Here is a 27215-nt window from a genome sequence, read left to right as displayed (position 1 = left end):
TTGTTTGATGAAATGGCAGAGGTGATTTCGGGTTTGTGGAGAGGAGTGGGCATGAGTTTTTAACAAAAATAATAAAAAAAATATTAAAAATGATTATTTTAATAAAATAGATATAAATTTAGATCATTTGATGGAGGATAGTTTTAAAAGTTGTTATGTAAACTAGCAAAAAGCAAGTTTGATCATGTAAAATAGATTGAAATTTACATAATCTGCTGGGAATGCTCTAAGTAGTTTTGAACGAAAGGAGTTAAATGAAAAAAAAAAAAAAAAAAAAAAACTAGGAAAAACTTCACAAATCCTCTTGAACTTCAACTCAATTTGAAATTACCCTCTCAAAGTTCAAATACTCACAATTTCAACCCTCAAACTTTAAATTTGATGCAATTTTCTCATCCGTTAGGGTTTGACGTTAAATCAGACGGCAAAAAGGGTGAAATGACCTTTATGCCCTTAAAACTTTTTATAAAATTTCAAATTTACCCTTAATTTCAAATTAAAAAATTTTAATCATTTTTTTTTTAAAAAAAGAAAAGATAAAAAAGTTGACTTACGCTGGTTTACGGGGCATGACAGACCCACGGCTGGGTCACTTGGTGACCCAGCTGGAGTCACTAGCAGACCTCGTCATGGGTCTAGTGGTGACCCCGCCGTGGGTGAGAGGACCCCACTGTGGGTCTAGTGACCCAACGCAGGTCATTGGTCGGCCCATTTTTTATTATTAAATAAAAAAAACAAAGTAAGGGTATTTTAGTAATTTTTTAGGTATTATGATTTGACAGAAAATTCTAATGGAGGAGGACATTGCAACAAATTCAAAGATTTAAGGGTGAAATTTTGAGTTTTTTTAACTTTGAGAGTAGTTTTAAATCGAGGGAAAGTTTACGTGAATTTTGTGAAGTTTTTTCAAGCAAACTATTTAAAAATCAAGGGAGGAAATTGAAGTCTAGTTAACCAAATTTTCTAAAGAAAAAAAGGAGGAAAAAAAAAACACAGAAGAAAAAAAAGAGAGGAGAGATTCGGGCTCAGTTGAAAGCCCTGCTGGGCCTTTCCAACGTCTCCCGCCTCTTGATGTTCATTGTCCGCTTCGGCTAACCCCCTTGGGACGCTGTCACTCTTCACTCCACTTGTGGACGCAGCTCTTCTCCAGAACCACTGGGACACTGGTACCTTCCAATTACCCGAGCTTCTTCGATTTTCTTTCCTCTGTTTCTGCTGAAAATAACTTTGGAAAAGAAAAGTTAACACCAGGATTTCAATCGAAAGATCAGGTTTACTCGTCCGTTGCGAAATTCAAAATCTATTTTTCTTTCCTGGCATTTCTTGTGCTCAAGAGTGGATTTTTATCCGTTTGGTTTGGTGGAATAATTTAGTTTCTATCTGTATACGAACATGTTCCAGCTTGGGTTCTGCTTAAATTTCTCGGACCACATTTTTTTTTTTTTTTTTTTTTTTTTTTTTTTTTGTGTTCTTTCAAATTTCTTGCCGAACCAAAATTATTGTTATATGTGGGATGATCATCATGTCATTGAGTTTAATATAGGTTGGTTTAGCCAAAAATGTTGTTGCAGTTTGACGGCAACAAGCTTCAGTGATTGATAAATCCTTCTAATAGGTTGGTTGAGTATTTCTGCATGTCATATAAATGTCTATCAAGTATCCATCAATTAATGAGGTGGCTTTTAAAATCATCATTGGGTATGTGATTGATCAAATAGTGAATTTGATCAAATAGTGAATTTGATCAAATGATGATTTTAAAAGCCACCTCATTATTTGATGGGCACTTGATGGACATTTATATGACATGTAGAATTACTCAGGTTGGTCTGGTTATTAAATGTATTAGGGAAGATTTATGGGGCGCAAATCTTTACTAAGCAGAGCATAGTATGAATATGAAGAGCTCCCCTTCCCTCTCCCCTTGGGGCCAATTACTTATGGACAAAAGAAAAAAGAAAAAAAGAAAAAAAGTATGAGCATGAAGAGCTACAATGCTCATTGAAGAGTCCATCATCAGTTAGTATATGGTATTAAGAAGCTGAAGTCAAATACTATGATATGACTATGCTTAATTATTGCCTTGTATTGGAGTGATAAAACTTCTATTCTGATCAAATGAAGAAATTACTGATTTTAGACTAGTCTGGTTGTCATACAGTTGTAGTGCTTTCTAAACTCAAGATTCTTTTTTTTTTTTTTCGATGACGAGGAACCCTTCTAAGGTAGGGCCACTTTGTGTACCCACCCCTGTCAGATAAATCTCGGACCCATATAAAACACTCCCTCTACACGGATCGGGTAATATTCCGGGCTGGCCCCAAGGAATTGTTTGCATCTAAGGAGATTCGAACCTTAGGCCTCATGGAAAAAAAAAAAGAAGAAGCTCAAGATTCTTAAAGAAAAGAAAAAGAACTGTATCTTTTAATAATTGGCAATTAAGAGTAATTTTGAATTTCACAGCAGCTTGTATAATTGAAGTTAAGTGTTGTAATGTATACGAGGGTAGACAACTGCCACATTCACATGTTCGGTGCATTATTCGCTGATAAAACTATGACATACAAGTGGGTTGAAGCATGTTTTGTTGCTTTTTTAATTCGTTTCTTCCCAATTCTTATATTGCGGGAGAGGTATCACAGAACGTCAGAGCTGTGGGCCTTTGGAAGATTTGAGATGGGGCTTGATTTGTAGATTTGTAAACCATATTTGAGCAGCTTTTGGCCTTTTGCTTTTGTAACTTTTTGGTCAATGTGCCGCCAAATTTTCATCACTTAACCTTGGAATTCACGTATATTGATGATGTAACAATTTGCTTATATTGTTCTAGTCTTCTGTCATATTTGTTTTCTCACCTTGGTAATTAATTGGAATCGTGGGTTTTTCAGGTTTGATGTTCATGTTATTTAGGCATGTTCTATTCATGCAGTAGGCTTGCTGGAAATGGCACTGACAGTCTCAGTTGTGCAGTCATGTGGCATGGTATAAACTTATCTCAAACTGTTCATCCTTTTTGCCATTTATGGTTTAACTGGAATTTTTTTTAAAAATCTTTTTTCACTTTCCAGAAAATGTGATTACTAAGTCTTACTGAAAGAGGAGGAGATAAAAATGGCATTAAGTCTTGTGTTGCAAATTAATTATATTGAACTTAAATGCTTTAATTACTGTTGCTTATTTAACTTTATCTCCAATATTCCTCAAGTCTTTGGTCTCCCCAACACTGATCTTGCTTTACAGTCTCAGAGTGTTAGCAACCATATTTCTTGAGATATGCATGAAAATGCAATTCCTTTTGCTGTTTCAATACAATTTTTATTTTAATTTTTTAATTTTTTTATATAAGTAATTGAAATATCATTAAAATCATAAGGCGCCCCCTAGGTACACAGGAAGTATACAAGATAAACTACCTCACTAGGAGGGGCAAAAAGAATAAGAAAATCATGATAACTAATCAATAAAGGAGAAACAAAAGCAGCTGTCCAAAGATACAATGTGTTGAAAAATAGAGATTTAATCTCCTCCAAAGTCCTCTCATGGTCCTCAAAACTTCTATCATTTCTTATCCTCCATGGACACTACAAAAGGCATGAAGACATCATCTTCCACACAACAACACTTCGAGTGTTGCTAGCAGTCAACTAACAAGCATACAAATCGATAACTCGTTTAGGCATGACCGAAGACAATCCAAATCGACTGAAGAAAACATTCCAAATGGAGCAAGCAACCTCACAATGAAGCAGAAGATAGTCCACAGACTTCCTGTTCATTTTACAGAAGCAACACCAATCAACCACAATGATGTGCTGCTTTCAGAGATTATCCATTGTAAGGATCTTTCCTAGAGCTGCCGACCAAATAAAAAAGGCCACCATCAACAGGACCTTAGTTCGCCAAACACTTTTTCAAGGGAAACAGACACGATCTTGACAACCCGTGACACTGTAGAAAGATTTAACACCAAACAAACCCCTTTTTGGAAAGGACCCACCATAGCTTGTCCTCCCTTACCTGTCTCACTCTCACTAAATGCAACACCCTGAAAAACGAGGCAAAGGCTTTATCTCCTCGATTATTCTTGCATGGTGGTCAGCTCTTTTCCCATTGTTTCTTTGAAATGTTCAAACTACAGACCATATCAATTTTGTTACTTAATGTGTTTTCTTGCATGTTTTTGAGACATCCTTTTGCAACTCATCCAACTCAACTTCATAATCTTGATTACACTTGGCTTATAAAATTATGAAATCAATTTTTTTTTTTCACTGAATTTTGAATTGTAAATTTCACACTTTTAAATGAGCTTAAAGACAAATTTTCATTTGCTAGTGCTTCTGTGGGAAACGATTGAGAGGTGCAATTGTTTTTGAAGCTGAGAGAGGATATCAGACTGCTTTGAGTAGAAAAATGAGGTAATGTACTTCATTATTAATAAGCGTGGGAGATTATGGGCATTATTTACAATGTCGTCATCTTCTTGCAGGTTTAATAAATCTCTCCTCTCTAAAGTATCAAAATTATGTTCTCGACCAAAACATGAATTAGCGGGAAAATTATTGGAGAAAGTTGCAAGAATCTCAGGTCGATCAAAAATTCTCAATAAGGTAGATGTTTGTGTATACATATTGGGAACTCTCTATTTTGACCATCATAATTCTATTTTACATGCATTTTTCTGAGAAACAGAAGTTTTACCGAATTATTTTCTCATATGAAGCATGCTATTGCAATTTTTTTTTACTGAAATAGGAAACTGTAGGATCATCTTCCGATATGTTGCCATATAACTTCAATACGAATGTTATGCTATTGAATATACGCTTTCATAAAAATGCTGTTCAAACAAAAATTGAGATGGAAGACAATTTAATTAGGATTGTCTGTGACTATGTGTTGATTGTGGGATTCAGCCAAGTCGTAGAGTAGGTTTGGATTAAGTCAGAGATAGTAGTATAGCATCATTACGAAGTAATGTTGAGATTATCAATAGAACAATGCATCAACATGATAATGGGTGGTATGCAAAGTCAATGGACAGAAGAACTCTTGTTGTCTTTGGAGTGGTGCTAGAGTGATTTGATTAAAAATAGATGTGATTTTTCTAAGTAATGTCTAAACATGCATACTAATTCATGCTTTGTTAGTCCATAAACAAATTTAACCTTTTCTTTTGATAAGTAATTTCATTATCATTTTTTGATAAGTAATAAAATTTTATAAAAAAGCGTAAGGTGCCTCTAAGTACACAGGAACGACTAAAGCAACCCACAACAGGAAAACAAAACCCAACAATCCTTAAAAAACCAAAGCCCTTAAACCCGAACCCTCAAGGTGCACTCATTATCATTAATTAAGAGTGAATGGGCGCAACCCTGAAAGTGATGACGAGCAAATCATAGAAAGTTTAAACAGATTCGAGATTCTCGATCAGATGAGCGGACAGGGCAAGCGGGTAGCGGTGGACAAAATTTAATTAGGATCGGATGGAGTGATGATCACAACTATGACTGCAAAAGAGAACCCCTAATCTGAAGGAAAAGAAGAACCCCTAGTTTGAAGAAAAAGAACAAAAATTCAAAAAATATGCAAAACTAAAAACAAGCAAGCTATGATGGGTAGTGTTACGCCCCCAATCCCTAATCCCAAATTAGGGCTATTGGGTGTGCGACTTAAATCATTTTAGCAAAGCAATAAAACTGCGAACAACAGAAGCTAATAAAAGGAGTAGGCAGTGAAGACATAAAATTAACTTTATATTACCAAGTGTAGTACATTTTCATACATAGTATCAAGGGCCGTTATACAAAACATTGAGAAGGGAGGATGCAGCCGCCAAAACTAAGGCTCAACAAAGCTAGTACATCATATCGTTTGTACATATCAAACGACTTCGATCCCCTTTGTAAGTTTATGTTTACTTTACTAGGCGACAATCTGGTCTGTAAAACAATGTTTACAGGTGGAATAGTGAGTTCACAGCTTAGTAAGTAAACAGAAGAAAAACAACAACAACAATAATATCAAGTAAATTAATGCATAAATAGTAAGTCCTGTGAACAAAATAATCTTTTCTTTTTGTTTAGGAATCATCAAAATATAATTCCTTAACTCTTTCTCTTTTAAAACTCAAAGGCAATTGTGCTATTAGCCACTTCCTGACATACTGTTATCACAATTTTCGCATTTCTTGGTAACCACTGCTACCGCTATCATTACTTTCGCACTCCCAGTAGCCACTGCTACCGCTATTAATCTAGGTAGCTTCTGCTACCGCTATCATTACATTCACGCTCCCGGAAGCCACTGTTACCGCTATATTCAAAATTCCCTGGTAGGTAATGCTACTGCTAAATTCATATTTACCCAGTATATCGCTATCATAATATTCATATTCCCCAGTAGCTAATGCCATCGCTAACAATCCCAATATACTGCTATCATTTTTCTCATTGGCTCATAATTTCTTGCGAGGGGTACAACTCCTCATTACATGCTTCTTTCACAAAATACAAATCCACAACTCATTTGCATATGTATTGTACCATCCTCACGAAACATAATCTTCACATGTGAATTCATATATAAAATTTATAATCAATGGTACATTGGTGGGAGTTGCCTTGGTGTATTGGAGGAGATTTTAATGTAGTTCGATTTCCAAGTGAGAGGTCAGGTGTGGCCGGCTTTTCTACAGCAATGGAAGAGTTTTCGGACTTCATTTTCTTGCAAAATTTGGTGGATCTACCGCTTGAAGGTGGCCAGTTTACTTGGTCAAATAATCAGGAAGATCAAACATGGTCTAGAATTGATAGATTCTTAATTTCTCCGGAGTAGGAAGAACGTTTTCCTAAAGTGATATAGAGGAGATTGCCAAGACTTCTATCCGATCACTTTCCATTGCTATTGGATTGCTGGGCGCCAAGAGGAGGAAGTAGGTATTTTAAATTTGAAAACATGTGGCTGAAATCGGATGGTTTTGCTGATCAGGTTAAAATTTGGTGGTTGTCTTATGTGTTTTCTGGATTACCAAGTTACATTTTGGCTAATAAGTTGAAGGCTTTGAAGAAATGGAATGAGGAAGTGTTTGGTGATGTAGGGAAGAAAAAGAAAGAATTATTGGAGGGTAGTTGCGAGCTGGACTTAATTGAAGAGTGCCATTGCTTAGAGGAGGACGAAAGGGTTTGAAAGATAGATATGTCGAGAGAGTTGAAGAAAACTCTTCTATTTGAGGAAATGAACTGGAGACAAAAATCACGAGCTTTGTGGTTGAAGGAGGGGGACAAGAACACAAATTTTTTTCATAGGGTGGCCAACTCACATTGTAAATTCAATCATGTGGACTCTTTGAATAGAAATGGTGCAACTTCCAAGAATCTTGTGGAGATCAAGGAGCATATAGTCCATTATTACAACAATCTGTATTTTGAGCACTGTTCTTGGCGGCCAAGGTTGGATGGTCTATCTTTCCTATCCATTGATGCGGATGAGAGTATTTGGTTAGAAAGAGAGTTTGAGGAGAAGGAGGTGTGGGATGTGATCAGGTAATTGAATAGAGATAAGGCTTCGGGTCCAGACGGATTCACTATGGCTTTCTTTCAAAGGTGTTGGGAAATTTTAAAACATGATCTTATGGCTGTTTTTGCAGAATTTCATAATTGAGGTCAGTTTGAAAAGAGTTTTAATGATACTTTTGTCTCTCTGATTCCAAAGAAGACTGGTGCCATGGATGTGAAAATTTTTTGCCCTATTAGTTTGTTTTTTTGGGGGGGGGGATGTATAAGATTATTTTCAAGGTTCTCGCGAACAGGTTTAAGTTAGTATTGGGCAAGATTATCTCCAACGCACAGAATGCGTTTATTGGTGGTCGACAAATCTTAGATTCAGTGCTTATTGCTAATGAATGTTTGGATAGTCAAATTCGATCGGGGGAATCTGGGCTCCTGTGTAAGTTGGATCTAGAAAAGGCATATGATCATGTTAATTGGGACTTCTTGCTCTATTTGCTGCAGCGTTGTGGTTTTGGGGAGAAATGGAGGGCTTGGATACGATTCTGTATTTCTACGGTGAGATTTTTTATTCTTATGAATGGAACCCCGTCGAGTTTTTTTAATAGCACTCGTGGGTTGTGACAAGGGGATCCTCTTTCACCTTTATTGTTTGTGGTGGTTATGAAGGCTTTGAGTCGGATGCTGATTGCTGCACTGGGTCAGGGTAATTTGACAGTGTTTTTAGTTGGATCCATGGATTCTGATGCTTTAGTAGTGAATCATTTACTGTTTGCCAATGACACGTTGATTTTCTGTGGTGTGCAAGAAGAACAAATTCGACATCTGCGGTGTATCTTCTTATGCTTTGAGACAGCTTCAGGATTGAGGATTAATTTAGGAAAATCAGAAATTGTTCCTATTGGAGAGATAGAGGATGTCGAAGGGTTGGCTCAACTCCTTGGATGTCGGGTCGCATCTCTGCCTATGACATACTTGGGTTTGCTGTTGGGTGCTTCTTACAAGGTCGTGTCTATTTGGAATGGTGTCATTGAGAAAATGGAACGACGGCTGGCTGGATGGAAGTGAATGTATTTGTCGAAGGGGGCTCGGCTGACTATTCTTAAAAGTACTCTTTCCAACCTTCCTACGTATTTCTTCTTGTTGTTTCCTATTCTAGTGAGCGTGGCTAATCGTCTTGATAAACGTCAAAAGGGATTTTCTTTGGGGTGGCATTGGAGATGAGGCCAAATTTGATTTAGTGAATTGGAATAGGATCTGTACCCCATTGCATTTAGGTGGGTTGTGAGCTCACAATTTCATCCATTTTAATCGAGCTCTTCTGGGGAAATGGTTGTGGAGGTATGGTAGGGAGAGAGAGGCATTATGAAGATTGGTGATTGATGTCAAATTTGAGAGTCTAAAGGGTGGGTGGTGTTCAAAAGAGGTGTTGGGTACTTTTGGAGGAGTGGGTGTGTGGAAACATATTAGGAGGGGATGGGATAAGTTTAGCAATTTTGTTCGTTTTGAGGTGGGGATGGGTCACATGTAAGTTTTTGGCATGATTGGTAGTGTGAGGATAGATCTTTGAAGCAATGTTTTCCAATTTTGTTTAGTATTGTGAGGAACAAGGATGTGATGGTGACAGATAACTTGGTTGTTCAACATGGAGTTATTCAATGGAATGTTATTTTTACGCGTCCAATCCAGGATTGAGAGATGGAGATGGTACTTTCTTTCTTCACTCGGTGCGACATGGAGAGGATGACAGGTTAGTTTGGAACCCCTCCAAAAGGGGTTCATTTGAAGTGAAGTCCTATTATGAAGTGTTAAATACGAAGGATGGCCCATCATTTTTGTGGAAGAGTATCTGGCGTGTTAAGGCTTCGGCAATGGTGCCTTTCTTTGTATGGACAACAACTTTAGGTAAAATTTTGACGCATGACAATCTGCGAAAGAGGAATGTCGTGGTGCTGCATGTGTAAAAAGAGTGGGGGGTCAATTGAACATCTGTTACTTCATTGCGAAGTTGCTCGCGATCTTTGGAGTTACATTCTTACGTTATTTGGGGTAGAGTGGGTTATGCCAAGAATGGTGCTGGAGTTGTTGGCTTGTTGGGGTGCGTCGTTTGGGTATGGTCCAGCTAAGGAAGCTTGATGGTTAGTTCCGTTGTATTTAATGTGGTGTATTTGGCGGGAGCGGAATGGGCGGCACTTTGAAGATGTCAAGACATCAATGGTGGAGGTAAGGAAGCGTTTGCTTAACTTGTTATATATTTGGATAGCGTCTCATCATAGCTTGAATGTTTTTATTTATGCAGACTTTTTAAATTTTTTTTCTCTTCGTTCCTATTATAGGCACTCTTGTATACTTCCTGTGTATTAAAGTTGCGCCCCTCTGCGCTTTATTTATGAATTGACATTACTTATCAAAAAAAAAAAAAACTATTCGTTGCAGTTTTTGAGATTGTTTACTTACCTAGAGTGTTGATGAGCTTTGATATTCTCCTCTCTTTCACCTAAGTCCTTGCTATGTTAGTCCTCTGTTTTCTTCCTCCCTCACGTTCTTTCTTTTTCTCTGTCTCACTCAGTTGCTCTCTTTTCCTTCCAAACTCTCATCTCTCTCTCTCTCTCTCTCTCTCTCTCTCTCTCTCTCTCTCTCCCGTTCAACCGTTCTATTTCTCTCTTAGATACTCTTTGTTTTCATTTACCCCTCCACCATCTTTTTCGTGTGCCTCTTTTATAGATAATTTGGCCCACTTATAATCCTACACAAATTCATGTCTTGTCCATTGAAGAGCTGAAATCGTAATGTATTTTGACCCGTCACAACTTTGTTGTCAATCTTGCAAGCCGCCTAATCTCATATGCTGCCACCTTATCTCTAGTGCTGTCGTTCTTAGAAACCAGATCTCCATGCATTCTTAAACCTAACCCCACTTCATGTCACCCTTAGAACTAAAGTACACATGCATACTTACCCTTCAATTGTTTGGTGAAGTGGCATCTTAATATGGGGACAACACTAAGACTTTGATGTCTAGCTCATAAGGAAGCACCACATATGGTTAACACCTAAGGTGGTGTACTGTTAAGTTTTTGAATCAACTAAGATTAGTCATTTTGTAACTTCACTTGTTGTCCAAGCGTGGATCCTTGCTGCCCTTTCTAATTTTATTTATTCTATAAACCAAAAATCAAGCCTTAACAATTTAAAGTCTATTAGATCAATTAAGGCTTCAAAATGAAAACCAATAACCCATCTTAGTTCGAGTCCTTAAACAAAATAATGCCTCAAAATAATTATAATATTTATTTGATTAAAGTAAATATCTCATAATATATCTTTCCTCGGAAATGATTATGAATCCTACATATCCTAAGAATGATGTGTTGCCAGAATCTAGAAAATAATTCTCAAAATTAACTAAATATTATAAATCCGCCTTATCCTAAAAAAAATCGAGTCCTCTAGTTTTTTTTTTTTTTTTTTTTTTTTTTTTTTTTTTTTTTTTTTTTTTTTGTAATGTACATCGGGGTATTACAATTGTCCACCGGACCTTGCTGTTGTCTAGGGTTTGTGGCAAATTTATTCCACCCACTATTTCTGGTGATGTTTCACTCTGGTGTTTGTCAATGGGTTATTTGTCATATACAGTTATGACATGCTCTTTACCTATGTCTTTAGTTTCTTAATTCCAATTTTTATTTTTATATTTTTGGTTTAGCTCATGATGGTCCTTTTTTAGGCGCATGGAAAGTAGTTTTGATATTTTAAAAAGAATCTATGTAGAATGTCTAGCAAATTGTTCTCTGTGAACTCCTGATTCCCTCATAGTCTTTGTGACAATGTTCTTGTGAGAGACCTCCGAATCATTGACCATGTCTCTTAAGACTATAATTGTGCATGGTAATTGGTAAGACTGTTAAAGAAATCCCACACCCACGATGAGTTGAACACAAGACTTCTGTTACAGAGCTTCGGGTTATGGAGGAAAACACATGTTTGAGGGATGGGTCTGTAAAGTCTGGAGAGTGTAAGGGTTTGAGTCTCGAGGCATACGTATGGAAGGGGTCAGAAAACTAAGGGCTGAGACTAAGGCGCCAGAAACGGAGGACCGAGATTTGAGCTTGAGCTGTCATGATAGCCGGCATGTGTGTCCCTTGGGAGCTAGCAGATTCCAGCTGACTGGCACATGGTGGAACAAGGGTAATAGGTTTGGTTAGAAATTAAGTCTGGTTAGGGAAGAGTCATTGGTAGACAAGTGTGAAGCACTCATACTTGCCATGTGTTGTGGAGGATGATCATGAAGGAGCGTGTGGAGTATGTATATCACGAGGTTGTTTCTCCTGCATGGGCAAGTGTCCAAATTAGTTTAAAAATAATTGTATGAGTGGCTTGTTTCTATAAGAATCTTGGATTGGACTGAGTCATGTGGAAATGAAGCTCAAGTCTTTCAGATTTGTTTAGTGAGTCCAGAATATTTCAGTCCGTTATGATTAGGCTCGGTGTATCTCGGGTTGTTTGTAAAGAATCCTGTATTATAGGAGTTTTTTGAGGATAAGTCCATGTATTTAAACAGGCCATTTGGCCGAAAGTAATGCAAGTTTGAATTTTGAATTTCAATTATTTGTTGGAGGCGACTCCCTTGAAGCAAGCCAAGTCCATTTCCTTACAACTATTTTTCTTGTCCAAATTATAATCCATAATTAAGTCTGTTACAACTTCTTCATCGATAAGGAGGAGAGGCACCATTAGGCTATAGCTAAGACATTGAGCCTCTTTGGCGAAACAGAATAGCCACTTTCCGTAGGGAATTATGATGAATCTTGTAGAGGAACGCTTAGTAAAATTGCATGCCTGGGCTCTTTTGAGTTTTTGAACAGTTAAATTTATATGTTTGCATTTGATTGAAGTTATTTTATTTTTATTTTTATTTTTTTTAAAGTGAAGCAATTCGGAATGGGCCTAGTAAAGAATATGATGACTGTTTGTTTCACCCAGTGTACCTGTAGCTTTCGGAATTCTATAATTGTTTCCCAAGTCAACTCTTTATATGCTGCAATTTATTTTGTTGTAGGTGTCTGTTCTGATGGAATATGATGGTCTTCATGATTTAGTTGATAATGAAAGAGCTAAAAAGCGATCTTGTATGAATCTTAAAGGTGCAAAGGATGAATTTAATGACTCCTTAGCATATAAAAGGTTTCCATCCATCATTCTCGGTAGTTCTCCGCAGGTTGAATTGTATGATGAGACTGCATGTTGCTCTGAATTGAGTAGGGTTTTAGCTACCCAAAATTGTGAAGGATTTCTTCCTAATTCCATTGGGGCCGAGCTGGATCAAGAGAGTTCTAGTGAAACATGGCCTTCTATGTCTCCTGCGCTTCTGAGTGTAACACCTTCCTCACTAAAAGAAGATTCTTATGAGACTTTATCTTCTCAGCCTGTTGCTTTAGAAACTATAGAAAAATCAAATTCTTCAGTCACTGTAAAGGAATCTTCTATCAAAGTGGGTCCTGAATCACCACTAAATGCTGCCCCCATTGAGTTATTTCTTGACAGATCTATCAATTGCATACCTGGATTAAGTAAGAGGCACTGTCGTCAGCTGGAAAATTGTGGTTTTCACACGGTGAGAGATAATCTAAATAGGAAAGTCCTAGGTTTTTATATTTCACAAGAAGGCATGTGTTGACATTGTTCTTTTTGTCTCTATGTAGTTGCGGAAATTGCTACATCATTTTCCTCGAACTTATGCTGATTTACAGAATGCGCAGACTGCAATTGATGACGGACAGTACCTGATTTGCATTGGGAAAATCTTATCTTCAAGGTATCTATTCTTTTTTCCCAAATAATTGAATTGTATTTCTTGTTTGTACTTTCTCTTTGGGGAAGTAATTGTATTTCTTGCAATTTCAACTGATTAGACCCTTTCCAAACTTGGTCTTTGAGATATTTTAATCAATTTTGTCATTGGCGCTTCAGGTGCCTACCTTGACACTTTAGGTGGTGTGAGGTGTTGGCAAATCGCATGGATCTTCTCCATGTGAGCTAAATTGTATTAAGGCACTCACATAGACCCCTAATAAAAGAAATGCCACGATACTAACATGTAACTCATGTGATGTACATTTTTTTGTTACACTTCGAAATTTTGATTAATTTTTTGTAAAATGTGATTGGTCGTGCTGATAGCTAACAAATTTTTTCTATAAAACCATGTTTTCCATTATCTTTTCAAAAAAAAAAAAAAATTGGAAGTATTTAAAACAAATCACGAAGGATATTACTATTAGATAATTTGTTTTTTTGATAATTAAGAAAGGTTTTATTAAAAAAGCGAAAAACTCCCCTAAGTACACAGGGAGTATATACAATAACAACCAAACCAGCCTTAAAAAAAAACCCAAACAAATCCACAAGGACCGAAGCCCTTAAACCTGAAACCCACAAGGAGCACTCAACACTACAGCACTTGAGCCTTTCCTTTTCCTTTGCCTAGAGGGCACGCTTGCATCACCGTAGTTAATGGAGTTTTTCAGATTGAACACCTCTCTCCTCCCTTTGATCTTAATACGCGCAACCTTTTTAATCCGATGGAAATCCTCTTCAATGGCATCCAAAATCGCAAAGGACTGATCTTCATCCTCAGCACCATCCGACATCCAATCCAAAGGCATGTCAGGAGGACAGACACCCAAGGGGTAAGGGGAATCTCCATCCTCCCCAACCCAATAGCCCCAAGTGAGACGGAAAAAGAAAGGAGTAGGGTGAAATCCAAGGAGGAAGTAGTAATGAATGAGCTTAATGCTATTAATGAATGAATTTCGACTCTCACATAAAGTTCTTGTTTCGGTAATTCAAAAATGGGAGAAGGTTTTTTACTAATGAATCTAATAGAAAGGTAAAGGACTGAATCTAGTACTTCCTAAAGGCAGGAATGCAGGAAAGGAAAGCACTTGGAACAGGCCGTCCTTAAGCGTATCGCCATACGAGAAGACATTTTATTCTAAAATAAAAGATTAAGACTAAGAGCAAACCATTAAATAGGAAACACTATCTGAGAAGGTATCAATCAGGGGGAGCTCAACATAGCCAGCAAAGAGATAATCGACGTTCGAGGCTAGTAGAGGCACTCATAAGGCTAGTTCTTCATCCCCCTGATCCCACACAACAATCTCCCCAAACGGGCTAAAACCTACCGGCCACTTTCGAGATTGGATCAAGCTGTCCGACCTGAAATTCACAACCTTTTTAGCGATTGCAGAAGTGCAACCACCCAAAGGGGAGGGAACACTCGGGAGAAGGAAACCTCGCCAAAGAAAGATAGACGAAGGAGACTTACCGACCACTCCCCCACTTGGCTTCGATGAGGAGTGAACCACGCTTCCGCCCAAGGCCTGAGAAGAAGCACCCAAAGACGGCGTCGTCGGAGCACTGAGAGCTGTCACAGCCTCATCAAATAGATAAGCATCCATCTGAGCACCTCTGCCTACCTTCGATCTCTGGTGATATCTTAGCATCGATTTGGACTCGGACAGGTAGATGGGGGCCCAACACTCTGACATTACCAGAAGAGAAGCAGAGCCTTTCTCCCAACGCAACCGGCCCCAAAGAAGAGACCAAAGGAATCTTACCCAATTTCAGAGAAGTTGAGTGCCAGAGAAAACCCCTAAGAATCCAAATTTGAGCACCCAAAGGGGACACTCATTGCTTCTGGAGGCGGAGCAAAGGAAAGGAGCCTATTGCAAAAGGGGACCCAGAAAACTCTGAAACAGGACCAGAGATCGCCGACAACGACATACCTGGAAACACAGAGGATTGCACGGGAGAGGAGGCGTACATAGAAGACTCCGGAGCAGAAGAATCTAGCCCAGACCCTACCAGCAACAGAAGAGAATGCGCAACTTCTACCGCCTGTTTTTCAAATCCCTTGGAAACAAGCGAAGAGAGATCAGCGGCCAACGACGTGTTCAAGCAAGAGCTGGCGCCTTCAGGAGGAAAGGACAACGGCCTCGCAGGAGTATCTTTAGCACCTTTAGACATCTCAGAATTGGTAGGAGTAGACAACCCGCCACCCATGTCAACCGCCGTCGTCACCTTCGGTCGTTGAGGACCCGATGTAGACCCAAAACCCAAAGAGAACTCAAAACCTGCTTCAGGATCCAAAGGGAGCCCTTGACCCATAACCTTAGTCCGCTTCTTAGATTTGGGCTTCGTCATAACTCGGCCTAGATGGAAACCTTTAAAACTGAAAGTGGGTTTTAGACCCAGCATGAAAGCAAACGAACGACCCATCAACGACCCAACGACCTGACCCATCATCCTCACTAGAAGGTTCCTCCACGTACACAAATTCAAATGAGGCAAAGTCTTCCTCGCTAATCTTGGTGTGCCTTGGGTAGAGAGAAAACGTACTGGATGTTCCTTGCCCTGCAGTTTCAGCAGCAAGTCCTTACCCTGTGGTTCCTTCTCCATCAAAGAGCAGCCCAGGGCCAATCTCACCTCCTCTGAGGCTGTTGGTCTCACCGCCGGGAGAAGATCAAGGTCACGCCTCTCAACCAGCGGAACCTGTAACTTGATAGGGCCCTCTGACCTCACCACCTCCGCGAACGGCGATAGAGCACCACCCACAAAGGGCCAAGCCCCACCCGAGCTTTGGGAGGAGACCTTCAAATCCAAAACCTCCTTCCCATCCTTCTCCACCAGAGACAACACACCAACGGGAGAAGACCGAGACGTGGTTTCCAAGAAAACCATCACCTTGCACAACTCATCAACCACTCTGTTCTAGCCCTGCCCTCCTCGTCCCTCCGGGAACAAGATGAACCTTCTCTGGCCACCCATTGCATAGACTGCCAACTCTAAGAACCGGCCATCCTTATTGCAGCCTTTCCGAACAATCCAAGCGTTCGAATCTTCCCAGAAGGATTTGCTCCGTTTGATAAGGATGATTATGCTCCGTTCTTGCTCTATTTGCTGCAAAGCTCCCTGTTTGGTTTGAAGTAAACTATTAATTCTCATGCGTGCTTATCATTAACAACTTTTCTCATATATAATATTGTAATTTCAACCCTTACTTTTCAAAAAAAATGTTGTAATTTTGACCCTCACTCATTTGAGTCAACAACTGTAATTAGAATTATTTAATTTTGAATGACAACTCTTCATTATAGACTCATTACCATTAAATATAGTCATTTCATATGTTTATAACTATATAACAACATCACCAATTGTAATAATAACCCATCACCAATGAATACCTACTACTGATTTCATGTCTCGAAAAAGGTTATGCGTTTGATTTATTATTTCGTTTACTTAATTGCCATATCTTCCAATACTCTCTTAATATAATGATATTATGCTCAATATGATTGCCAAGGGAAAGTGTTAAAAATTAGAAGTTTGAATACAAAATGTAGCTAACTTGAACACTAAATATTATAGTAAATTCATTACTTGGTAAAATAATTATTTTAAAATTCTCTACTTATAAAAAAAAAAAAAAAAAAAAAAAAAAAAAATTATTTTAAAAGAAACATTGTTTAATACCTGAAGAAAAATTTTATTTTTAGGATGTGTCTCTCACACGTAAAAAGCTTAGCCCTTCTCTGATAAGAGAAATAAAACAATTTTGTTTGATATTTAATGGGAAAAAGGAAGAAGAAGAAAAAAAAAGCTTTTAAGATATGCATATGGTATGCTTGTGATAAAACAAAGAAAAAAAAAGTGTAGTTAAGAAATGTGTCTCCAATACGTGGCAAAAGCTCGGTCCTTTCTTAACAAAAAGGGAAAAAGAATCGTTTGATACTTGAAGGGAAAAAGAAAAGAGAAAGAAAAACTACTATTAAGATATGTGTCTTTGACACATGTCAGAACCTTTGGCCTTCTTGACTTGATGTTTCAGTTTTCTTATATATGCTAGATATCATATTAAAAGATGTTCCAAAGAACAACATTGCCTTGTAATGAGGTCATTGTAAAAGATCTAATTGCTTTTAAAAGGGCGTGTACAATATCATGATCTATCAATTGAAGATGAACATAATTGACCCCAAGGGGTTGGCTCAAGTAATAAGGGCCTTGGTCTTGGTGGCATTTTCATCAAGGTCTAAGGTACGTATCCCCTTAGGTGCAAACAATTCCTTGGGGTCAGCCCCTCGGTTAAGATAGAGTATTATCCGATCTGTGTGGATGGGGCGCTTTGTACGGGTTCGAGGTTTACCCAATAAGAGTGGGTAAACGAAATGGCCCTGATTTGGAGGGGTTTCTTGTCATAAAAAAAAAACTGATGATGAACATAATTGGTGTGTGAGGAAAAAGGGTTAACAGTATGTATTCTCATGACATACTGAAAATTTTGCCAACTTTGGAATGGATAAAATCTTCAAAAAGAAGATTTATGTAGATGGCTCCAAGTATTTCGAACAATGAAGTTGCAGTCGGATTCTAAAAGGTTTACCAATCAATTATATATGTTTTATAAAGTTGATGGATTTGTTTTTTGAGTGTTCATTGTTATAAATGGAGGGTAGTTTGAAAACAGAAGCTAAGATCAACCGCTGTCCCGGGAGGACCACCAATCTCTTCAAAACCACCCCCCTCGAAGATTCACCCACCTCTGAGAAAGACAACAGAGGAGGGCACCCAAGCATAGACTGGACCGAAGAGAGAGGAGACCCACCCACTTCTGACGGAGGAAGGACCGCGCTACTTGGGAGAAAGGAAGCCACACTGAAGAAGAGGTTGACAGACCTCGTCTCGAAAAGGCGCAGGCATAGGCACTGCCCCATCCCTCACTAGTGCTGACAAGGGCTTGGCAGCAACCCCAAAGGACGGCATAGAAGGAGCCATGGGAGCACTGAAAGCCTCTGCAAGCAGATGCTCATCCAATTTGCCAATCTTATGGTCTTGGGAGTATCTAAGCACCGACTTGGATTCTGACGGATAAATAGGTGCTCCAGACTCCAACATCACAGGGAGAGAATAATGCAGCCTTTCACCTAACGCATCCGCACCTGAAGAGCAGTCGCTGAGAATATCCAGGAACGCTGGACCAAACCCAACTAGAGCCAGAGACGGAGCCAGCTTCGGCAAGGCAAACTGGTCATGCTGACTAGCTCTGGCGGACTTTCGGACAGCACCCAACTCCAGCAACCTGGAGCTGGCTACTGATATGATGTAATAGTCTCTGGGTTTTGTGGGCTGGTTATGTTGGGGTGTTTGGGTTTCCTCTTATTTTTGGGTTTTGCAGGTGTTTTTCCTTGTTTCCCTCTTTTTCCTTGTTTTGGTGTTCTTTTTGTATACTTCCTGTATGCTTATGGACGCCTTTACACTTTTTATAAACTTTTTTTTCTTATAAAAAAAAGATTTAAATAGAAAAAACTTATAGACTAATATGGAAAGAAATAAAGACACTATTACAATCAGCATAACTTAAGGAGAATAACCATAGTATGTCAATACTTTCCATCTTCAACACTCCCCCTCAAGTTGAGGCATAGATGTCTTGCATGCCCAGCTTGAATAAGGCGGAATGAAGAACACCACTAGAAACTCTCTTTGTCAAAATATCTGCCAGTTGTTCTCCTGTCTTCACATATGGTGTGCAGATGATACCTTCTCGGAGTTTTTCTTTCATAAAGTGTCGATCAATTTCAACATGCTTGGTTCGATCATGCTGGACTAGATTATGAGCAATACTGATTATTGTCACAATACAATCGCATTGAGTCCTTAGAGTCAAACCCAAGCTCTTTCAAGAGTATTCTCAACCATAATGTTTCACACACTCCTTGAGCTGTAGCTCTAAATTCTGCCTTTTCATTGGATCTGGCAACGACAGACTGTTTCTTGCTTTGCCATGTAACCAAATTACATCCCACAAATGTGCAATAACCTGAAGTGGACCGTCGATCCCTAATCGAGCTAGCCCAATCTGCATCCGTATAGGTTTCTATTTTCAAATGACTATGTTGAGAAAACAACAGCCCCTAACGACATATGCAATGTTTGGAAGGGTATGAGATAAATAAATCGACTGTCCAATCAATCGCTGATATCTACCCTTATCTACCAAAGGGCTCTCACTATCTTCTCCTAGTTTAACATTTACCTTTATTGGATTGTCAGTGGCTTTACATCTGAGCATTCCTGTTTCCTTGAGAAGATCAAGTATGTATTTTCGTTGGGTGATAAATATACCATGCTTTGACCTTGCTACCTCAATGCCAAGAAAGTACTTTAGACTCCCCGAGTCCTTTATTTCAAACTCGTTAGCAAGACGATGTTTTAAGTTCTGTATTTGCCCATCATCACTTCCTGTTAAGACAATATTATCAACAAACACAATTAAAGCTGTTACATTTCCTTGAGTGGAATGCTTAATGAAGAGTGTATGATCAGCCTGACTTTGCTTGTAACCAAATCTCTGCATAGCCCAGGAAAACTGCTCGAACCATGCTCTTGGAGATTCTTTTAGGCCTACAAAGCCTTCTTTAGTTTGTACACTTATCCCATTGAGGATGAATCTTCCAATCCAGGGGGAATTTCCATGTATACTTCTTCTAGGTCTCCATGAAGAAATGCATTTTTTACATCAAATTGATGTAGAGGCCAATCCATGTTCGCAGCTATAGAAAGTAGAACCCTAATTGAGTTCACCTTTGCTACTGTAGCAAATGCCTCCTCATAATCAATTCCATAGGTCTGAGTAAAGCCTTTTGCAACATGTCTGGCCTTGTATCGTTCCACAGAACCATCGGCCTTATGCTTGATAGTGAACACCCACTTGCATCCAACAATCTTCTTTTCATTAGGTAATTTAACCAGATCCCAAGTCTTGTTTTTGTGAAGAGCTTTCAACTCCTCTTGCATCCCTGTCCTCTACTTTGGATCACTAAGTGCCTCTTGTAGATTTCTAGGGGCAGACACAGAAGACAATTTGGGCACAAATGAATGATATGATGAAGAAAGATGTTGATAAGAAACAAAATCAGAAACGGGATGGTGTGTACATGACCTAACTCCTCTGTGTTGTGCAATGGGCGAACTTGTATCATTGACAACAGGTATTACTGAATTCGTATAAGTAGTAGAAGTGGTATTACTTGAGTCAGGATCATATGTTTGATAGGTAGCATCAGGAATGGTCTTATTTTTCTAGCTTCTGGAGTAAACTCTCAACTCTTCCACGCGTGGCGTAGATGGCTTATCAGTAGGTTCAGTAGGAGACTCATTAGTAAGCTGTTGTTGCTCCTGCTCCGACATAGGAGTAGGGATAGGTAACGGAGTCAAAAAATTCTCTTCAATCTTACTCTCCCCTTGAAGAGGAGTTTGGGATGAAGAGAACTATGATTGTGTTTCAAAGAAAGTGACATACATGGAGGCAAAGTGTTTTCTCGATGGGGGGTAATAACATTTGTACCCCTTATGAGTAGTAGAATAGCCCACAAATGCACATTGAAGGGCTCTAGGGTCTAACTTACCCCGATCAGGACCATGAACATGGACAAAGCAAACACAGCCAAAAACTTTCGGAGAGAAACCTGTTAAAGTAGAGAAAGGTGGGGACAACACCTCAAGTGGTTTTTTGAAATCCAATACCCGAGAAGGCATCCTATTGATGAGATAAGTAGTAGTGAGTAAGGCGTCCCCCCAAAATAAGATTTGGGAACATGCGTGTCAAGCATTAAGGAATGAGTTACCTCTAAAAGATGCCGATTTTTCTGTTCAGCAATACCATTTTGCTGTGGAGTAACAACACACGTGGTTTGGTGTATAATGCTTTGCTCTCGAAAATACGTCCCGAGATCACCAGACATATATTCACCTCCATTATCAGAACGAACAATTTTAATCTTGGTATTAAATTGAGTCTGAATCATCTTGTGAAACATTTGAAACACATAAAACATATCACTTTTGTCCTTTAACAAGTAGACCCGTGTGGTCCGAGAAAAATCATCATTAAAAGAGACAAACCATCGATAACCAGATAAAGAGACCACTCGTGAGGGGCCCCACACATCAGTATGAACAAGAACAAAAGGTGCATCACTTTTATTGATACTAGGAGGAAAAGATACACGATGGTGTTTTGAAAGTTCACAAGTTTCACACTGAAACTTAGAAACATTATCATGCAAAAATAACGCAAGAAACATGCGTTGCAAAATTAAAAAGGAAGGATGCCCTAATTGTTGATGCCAGAGCTAGATTCTAATTGCAGAGTCATCCGCTTGAACCGTATGATAAGATTGTGAGCCGACCTTGTGTGTTGGGTTGAGAGTCCAGATAGTACATGCCATCCTTCAAGCTACCACTGCCAATCATCTTCCCCGTGATTAGGTCCTGAAATAAGCAATAGTAAGAGTAAAAAATTGCTCGACAACTCAACTCAATGGTAATACGTGCAATGGATAATAGATTAGCAGCTAGATTATGGACATGAAGGATAGAGGACAAGGTCATAGAGGGGGTGACAGAAACATATCCTTTATCCAACACTAGCTACAGAGAACTATCAGCTATTCTAACTGTCTTTGCCTGAATAAGGATTATATGACGAAAATAAAGGAGACATACCAGTCATATGATCAGAGGCGCTAGAGTCAATGACCTATGGATCATTAGAGAGAGTAGCAGATGCATTCAGAGTAATGGCTAAATTACCTGTAATAGCGGAGGAAGAGGATGTAGTAGCAGGTGTGCAATTGAGACATAAGTCGACAGAGTGCTTTTACATCGTCTTTAGTCACACCCCCATAGCAGTGGCAGAAGGATGAGTATAGAGTGTGGGCACAACCATCTCAACTGTGGAAGTATGATTAGCCCGAGGCTTGGTTCCTCCACTTGTGCGACCCCCACGACTCAGGTAGGAGGACGACCCTGAAGTCTCTAGCAAGTTTCCCGAGAATGCCGCGACCTATTGCAGTGGCCACAAAATAATTTGTCTTTGTCATCTAAGGTTGTATTTGCTATTCTGCCACTATCTTGAACTCGAAAATGACCTCTCGAAGTGCGGTGAGATGCACCCACAAGAGCAGATTGGGCCTGTGAAATAGGATGAAGAATGGTGCTACGACGACTCTCCTCATTTTGAATGTATGAAAAAACCTCTTGTAGTGATGGAAGAGGTTCCTTCCCAAAAATCTGAACCCGCACAAGATCATACTTTGAATTCAATCCACCCAAGAACTCGTAAATGCGTTCCTCTTCAATCATCTTCTTAATTTTAATAGCAGCAGCATCACACTCAGGTTGCAAGTTTTGATAATGATTTAACTCCTGTCACAAAATACGGAGCTTATGAAAAGAAGTGGCTACTAACCAGACACCTTGGGTAAGTCCATGGATCCGTTTCTTCAAGTCATATTTCAATGCAGCATTCCCCACTTTGGAATATGTCTGAGCAGCTACATCCCAAACCTCTTTTGTAGTATGAAGAAATAAGTACTCCTGACTGATTTCCAGTTGCATTGAATGCAACAATCATGACATAACAGTAGAATTTTTTGCTTCCCATTTATCATAAGTAGGATTAAGGATTATTGGGCTTTGGTTCTTGAATTTTGCCATTCAAGTATCCCATCTTCCCTTTGTTCTTAATAGACAAAAGAGTAGATTGTGACCAAGCAAGATAATTGAGTCCATCCAATTTGACAGTTGTGATTTGAAGAGTTGGATTTTCATAATGAGAGGTCACCTGACTCTCTACCCCTTCCCCTTTCGTCTTATTTGTTTCCGACATTTTTGAATCAGACATCCAACCAAATAAATTTCTCCAACACAACCAGTGGGCTCAAAAAATTACAAGTAAAAGAGAATACTAAATGTAACCATAAAAAATACTGATTATTTTGTAATCAGCATTTGCCCCCCCCCCCCCCCCCCCCCCCCCCACGGCTATTTTTTTTGCTAAACTACAGATCGTTTAGGGCATACCTGCTGTTTGGCACACTATTGAATGGCAGGTAGTTTTCTCTAGGTTTGAACTGCAAGTCGTTTTCTTTAGGGCTGAACGATAGAGCAATAACTCCCTTCTGAACGACATGTCGTTCTCAACCAGTCACGGAATGACGTGTTGTTTAGTCTTGCAGAACGAAATCGTCTTTTCGTCGCTAGAGGTTCATGTGCCGCCGCTCACGTACTCCAATAGGCCTAAAAAACTCCAGATCAAATCAGAAACCGCCGAACCACCTTGTTCACAATCGACCCATCAAACATAGTGATTAGTGTTCGTGATGGATCGAGTGCTCACAAGAACGGCCCAGAGAACGCCGGTGGTACCTTCTATGAATCATGTGACGTAGATGATGGTGAGCCGCATCTAGTTCCACAATCACAAAGACATAGTCGCACGATTGCGGGCATAGAATAAAAAAAATGAAGAACCCAAAACAAAGGAACCCTAATTCGACTCTGGTACCAAGTAGAAAATAAAGAGAGAAGGAAATTCTTATTACTTGCTTATTGTTGCATATGATTACATAGATTTAAATAGAAGAAACCTATAGTCTAATATGGAAAGAAATAAAGACAATATTACAATTAGAATAACATAAGGAGAATAAACATAGTATGTCGGTAGTTTCCATCTTCAACACATTTTAGCTTTTAGCGCATTAAGATTGAAGTTTTTATTTATTTGTCTCCATTTGGGGCAATACATAATTAATCAAAAAAAGAAAAAGAAATTGCGGGTATGCAAGATGACATAGGACAGTTCAGGGGTAATATGTCTATTTATGCTTGTGGTGGGTTTTAGGAGGTGATAATTATTTTTTTGGGTTTGTTGTGCCATGGAAAGGCTTTAAGGTTTGTAGAATGTATAGGAAAGTTGGATTTCAAAGGGTGAAGGGAGCTGATAAGAGGACAAGCCGGTTGCAGGAAAATTCTAAGCAGCAGATTTGTTTGGAGTCTAAAGGGTGATTTGAAGTGGTAATTGAAGGCTGATTCTGAGGGAAAGTATGTCGAGTTTTAGGGTCTTAATAGGATAAAAGAATTCGTGTGCTTTGGTGTTGAGAAGAGAGAAGAAAAGAGAAGCTCAAGGGCTTGTTCTTGGGCTTTGAACCGTGTCCATTACCAGTACCAGTGCACAGAAAACAATACCAGGAAGAAGACCTATTACGACTGCAATCAACATTGACATTTTTAAACTTTGGAAACTCTTACATATATTCATTTTTTTTTTGTTTTTTCAATATTCAAAGATGGTGATGCAAGTGCTCCCTCTAGGCACGGGAAAGGCAAGGCTTCTCATGTAGAAGGATTTTGTGCCTTCGTGGGTATTGAGGTTTTAGGGTTTTAGGGCTTAACTCCTTGTGGGTTTTGTTGGGTTCTTTTGTGGGCTGTTCTCGGGTGCTCCTTTTGGGCTTTAGGGTTTTGTTGGGTGCTTTTTGTGGTTGGCTTTGGTTGTTCCTGTGTACTTAGGGGCGTCTTACGCTTTTTCTTATAAAACTTTTCTTACTTATCATAAAAAAAAAAAAGACAGTTGTAGAGCTCAGGGAAGGCCATTCTATGAAGTGGAACGATTGGTTTCTCTTAGATTCCCCAGAAGCCTCAAAGACAGTTGCAAAGCTTCCATTGAAGAAAGTTGCAGAGCCTCCATTGAAGAAATACTTTCTTAGGAAGGGATTTCTCAATCCGTCTTGGGAGGTCGGATATGGCTTCTCCCAAACCCAGGCTTCGACCGTCGATTTTGACCAGTGTTTGGGAGAAGGCGTTTTTGGAGAGGCTGCCCGTGGAGTGGGTGATGGATGAGCGTCAGGGCGAGGAGTTCAGGGCTATCTTGGGCGAGATGATTGAGCGCCAAAAATCCAAAGGAAAGAGGGAGCTTCGGAATCTGCAAAGTTCCGTCAATTATGGCGACGTTAAAGCTTCTTCTAGGTGTAGGAAAGGCAAGGCCCACATGTTGTAGGGTTGTATGCCTTGGTGGATTTTGTGGGTTGTATCTCGGGTGTTCTTTCGGTTTCTAGGTGGTTGTGTTTGATTTCTTTTGTGGGTGCTTTTGTTTGGGTTCTTTTATGGGTGTTCTTTCGGTTTCTAGGGTTTAGTTTCTGTGGTTTATGTTGGGTTTTCGCGGGTTAGCTTTGGTTCTCTTGTGTATACTACCTGTGTACTTAGGGGTGTCTTACGTTTTTTTTTTTTTTTTAAATTTTGCTTACTTATAAAAAGAAAAAAAGAAAAAAAAGAAACTGTTCAATATTTTTAGATCATATGTTGTGTACAGAATTCTTGTTGTCGGGTCTTATAAGATTAATTTATTAAACCTAGCTTTACAACATCAATGTTAAGATATGTAAATATTTGATTTTTGTTTGTCCTTATAGTGGTGGTAATAACTGTTAATAATCTTAAGGGAGATGAAAGTCTTTGTTTTGATTTGGTTGACACTTGATCATTTTTCCTGCAGGGGAATCAGAGCTAGTTATACTTTTTCATTTCTTGAGGTGGTTGTGGGCTGTGAGATTGCAGAAAATCAATCAACTTCTGAGCATACAGTCGATGATATTGATAGTAAGGGAAAGAAGAAAATTTATTTGCATCTGAAGAAATTTTTTCGTGGTACTCGTTTTACATTTCAACCTTTTCTTAAAAGTCTTGAACAGAAGCATAAAGAGGGAGAGATTGTTTGTGTTAGTGGTAAGGTGAGTTTTCTTGAGTTGCTTGCTTTGTTCTTTGATGTGTTTGATTGGTCTTGCCTTCAATTTCCGTTGTATGGTTCTATAGTAAGAGTCATATCTTGAAGAAAGACAAACCTTCTAATAATTCTTCATTAATGCTTTGCTGGAGCTATTGTAGCCATTGTTTAATACTGGATATAACTGCTGTTTAATTCTTGTGGTCGACTTGAACTGCAGTCTCATTGCTCAAGACTTGGTTTTAAATCCTTCTAACAGTTATATTGCTGTAGGGTGGTACCTAGCTTTATGGGGTTAGTAGGGTGTACCCATTTCAGGGTTGCCTTCCTAGAGCTGGGGTAGGGGGTGCCACCAATTCCTCCTACTTGATGTTTTCTAGCCAAAAAAATTAAATGATATAATAAACAACTAGTTTTATTGTGTTGTGAAAGTAATTTTTGAAGAGGGATGGGTGAGTGTAAATGCAATGATAGAGCTTGTTTTCAGTGTTAATCGTTCACGTTTAGGATTTTGTTAGAACCTTATCTTTATTTTAGGAGTGAGCTTTTGAGGATCATGACAGCTCTCTGAGAGAGGTAGCACTTCTTTTTCATTTTTATAGGTGAATTACTCTGTTTCAGGCTTTTATGAGAAGTTTCCCTCAAGCTTAAAGGGCTTGTGAGGATTGTGATAGCTCTTTGAGGGTGATTATTGAAAATGAACATGTTTCTGGAGATTTGGTTCACTATCAAGTGAGTTTCATCTGTGGTTTAAGTGTTTTATTTGTTCAACCAATTGATCAGGGGTTTTCCCTTCCTTCATGTATTCCTTACGTTGTTGGTTTGGTTAAATCTCTCAGAAAATATTCGTATCAAACAAAAACAAAAATGCTTATCAGTGGTGCCAACAACTGTCATAGGTGTAGGCTCTGCCTTCAACATTCTTGACAATTATTGATTGTTATCGTGGATGATACAAAATTCTAATGTAGAGATTAATAACGCCATGCACAGGCATGCTGTTGATACTGATGGTTACTCTTGGAACATTTTGTTTGTTGAATCAGCTACAAGAATGAAAAACAACATGC

At 38.9% G+C, this 27215-nt stretch overlaps 1 protein-coding gene across 4 annotated transcripts in view; it reads left to right on the top strand.

Annotated features, from left to right (window-relative positions):
* The first annotated feature begins 975 nt into the window (after positions 1-975).
* Positions 976-27215, top strand: part of LOC133876751 (ATP-dependent DNA helicase homolog RECG, chloroplastic) — a 48332-nt gene continuing 22092 nt past the window's right edge. Inside the window, exons 1-7 of one of the 4 annotated variants that reach the window (XM_062315000.1) lie at positions 976-1166; positions 2889-2982; positions 4336-4418; positions 4490-4610; positions 12571-13125; positions 13214-13326; positions 25918-26152. In XM_062315000.1, the coding sequence (XP_062170984.1) occupies positions 2944-2982; positions 4336-4418; positions 4490-4610; positions 12571-13125; positions 13214-13326; positions 25918-26152 (1146 nt within the window). In that variant the 5' untranslated portion in view covers positions 976-1166; positions 2889-2943. Of the gene's footprint in view, positions 1167-2630; positions 2805-2888; positions 2983-4335; positions 4419-4489; positions 4611-12570; positions 13126-13213; positions 13327-25917; positions 26153-27215 lie in introns of those variants that run through there. The other 3 variants (XM_062315006.1, XM_062315010.1, XM_062315016.1) reach the window with 3 other exon arrangements.

Source organism: Alnus glutinosa, chromosome 1 (assembly GCF_958979055.1).
Source record: "Alnus glutinosa chromosome 1, dhAlnGlut1.1, whole genome shotgun sequence".
NCBI lineage: Eukaryota > Viridiplantae > Streptophyta > Magnoliopsida > Fagales > Betulaceae > Alnus > Alnus glutinosa.
This window is presented reverse-complemented; position numbering and strand designations above follow the sequence as displayed.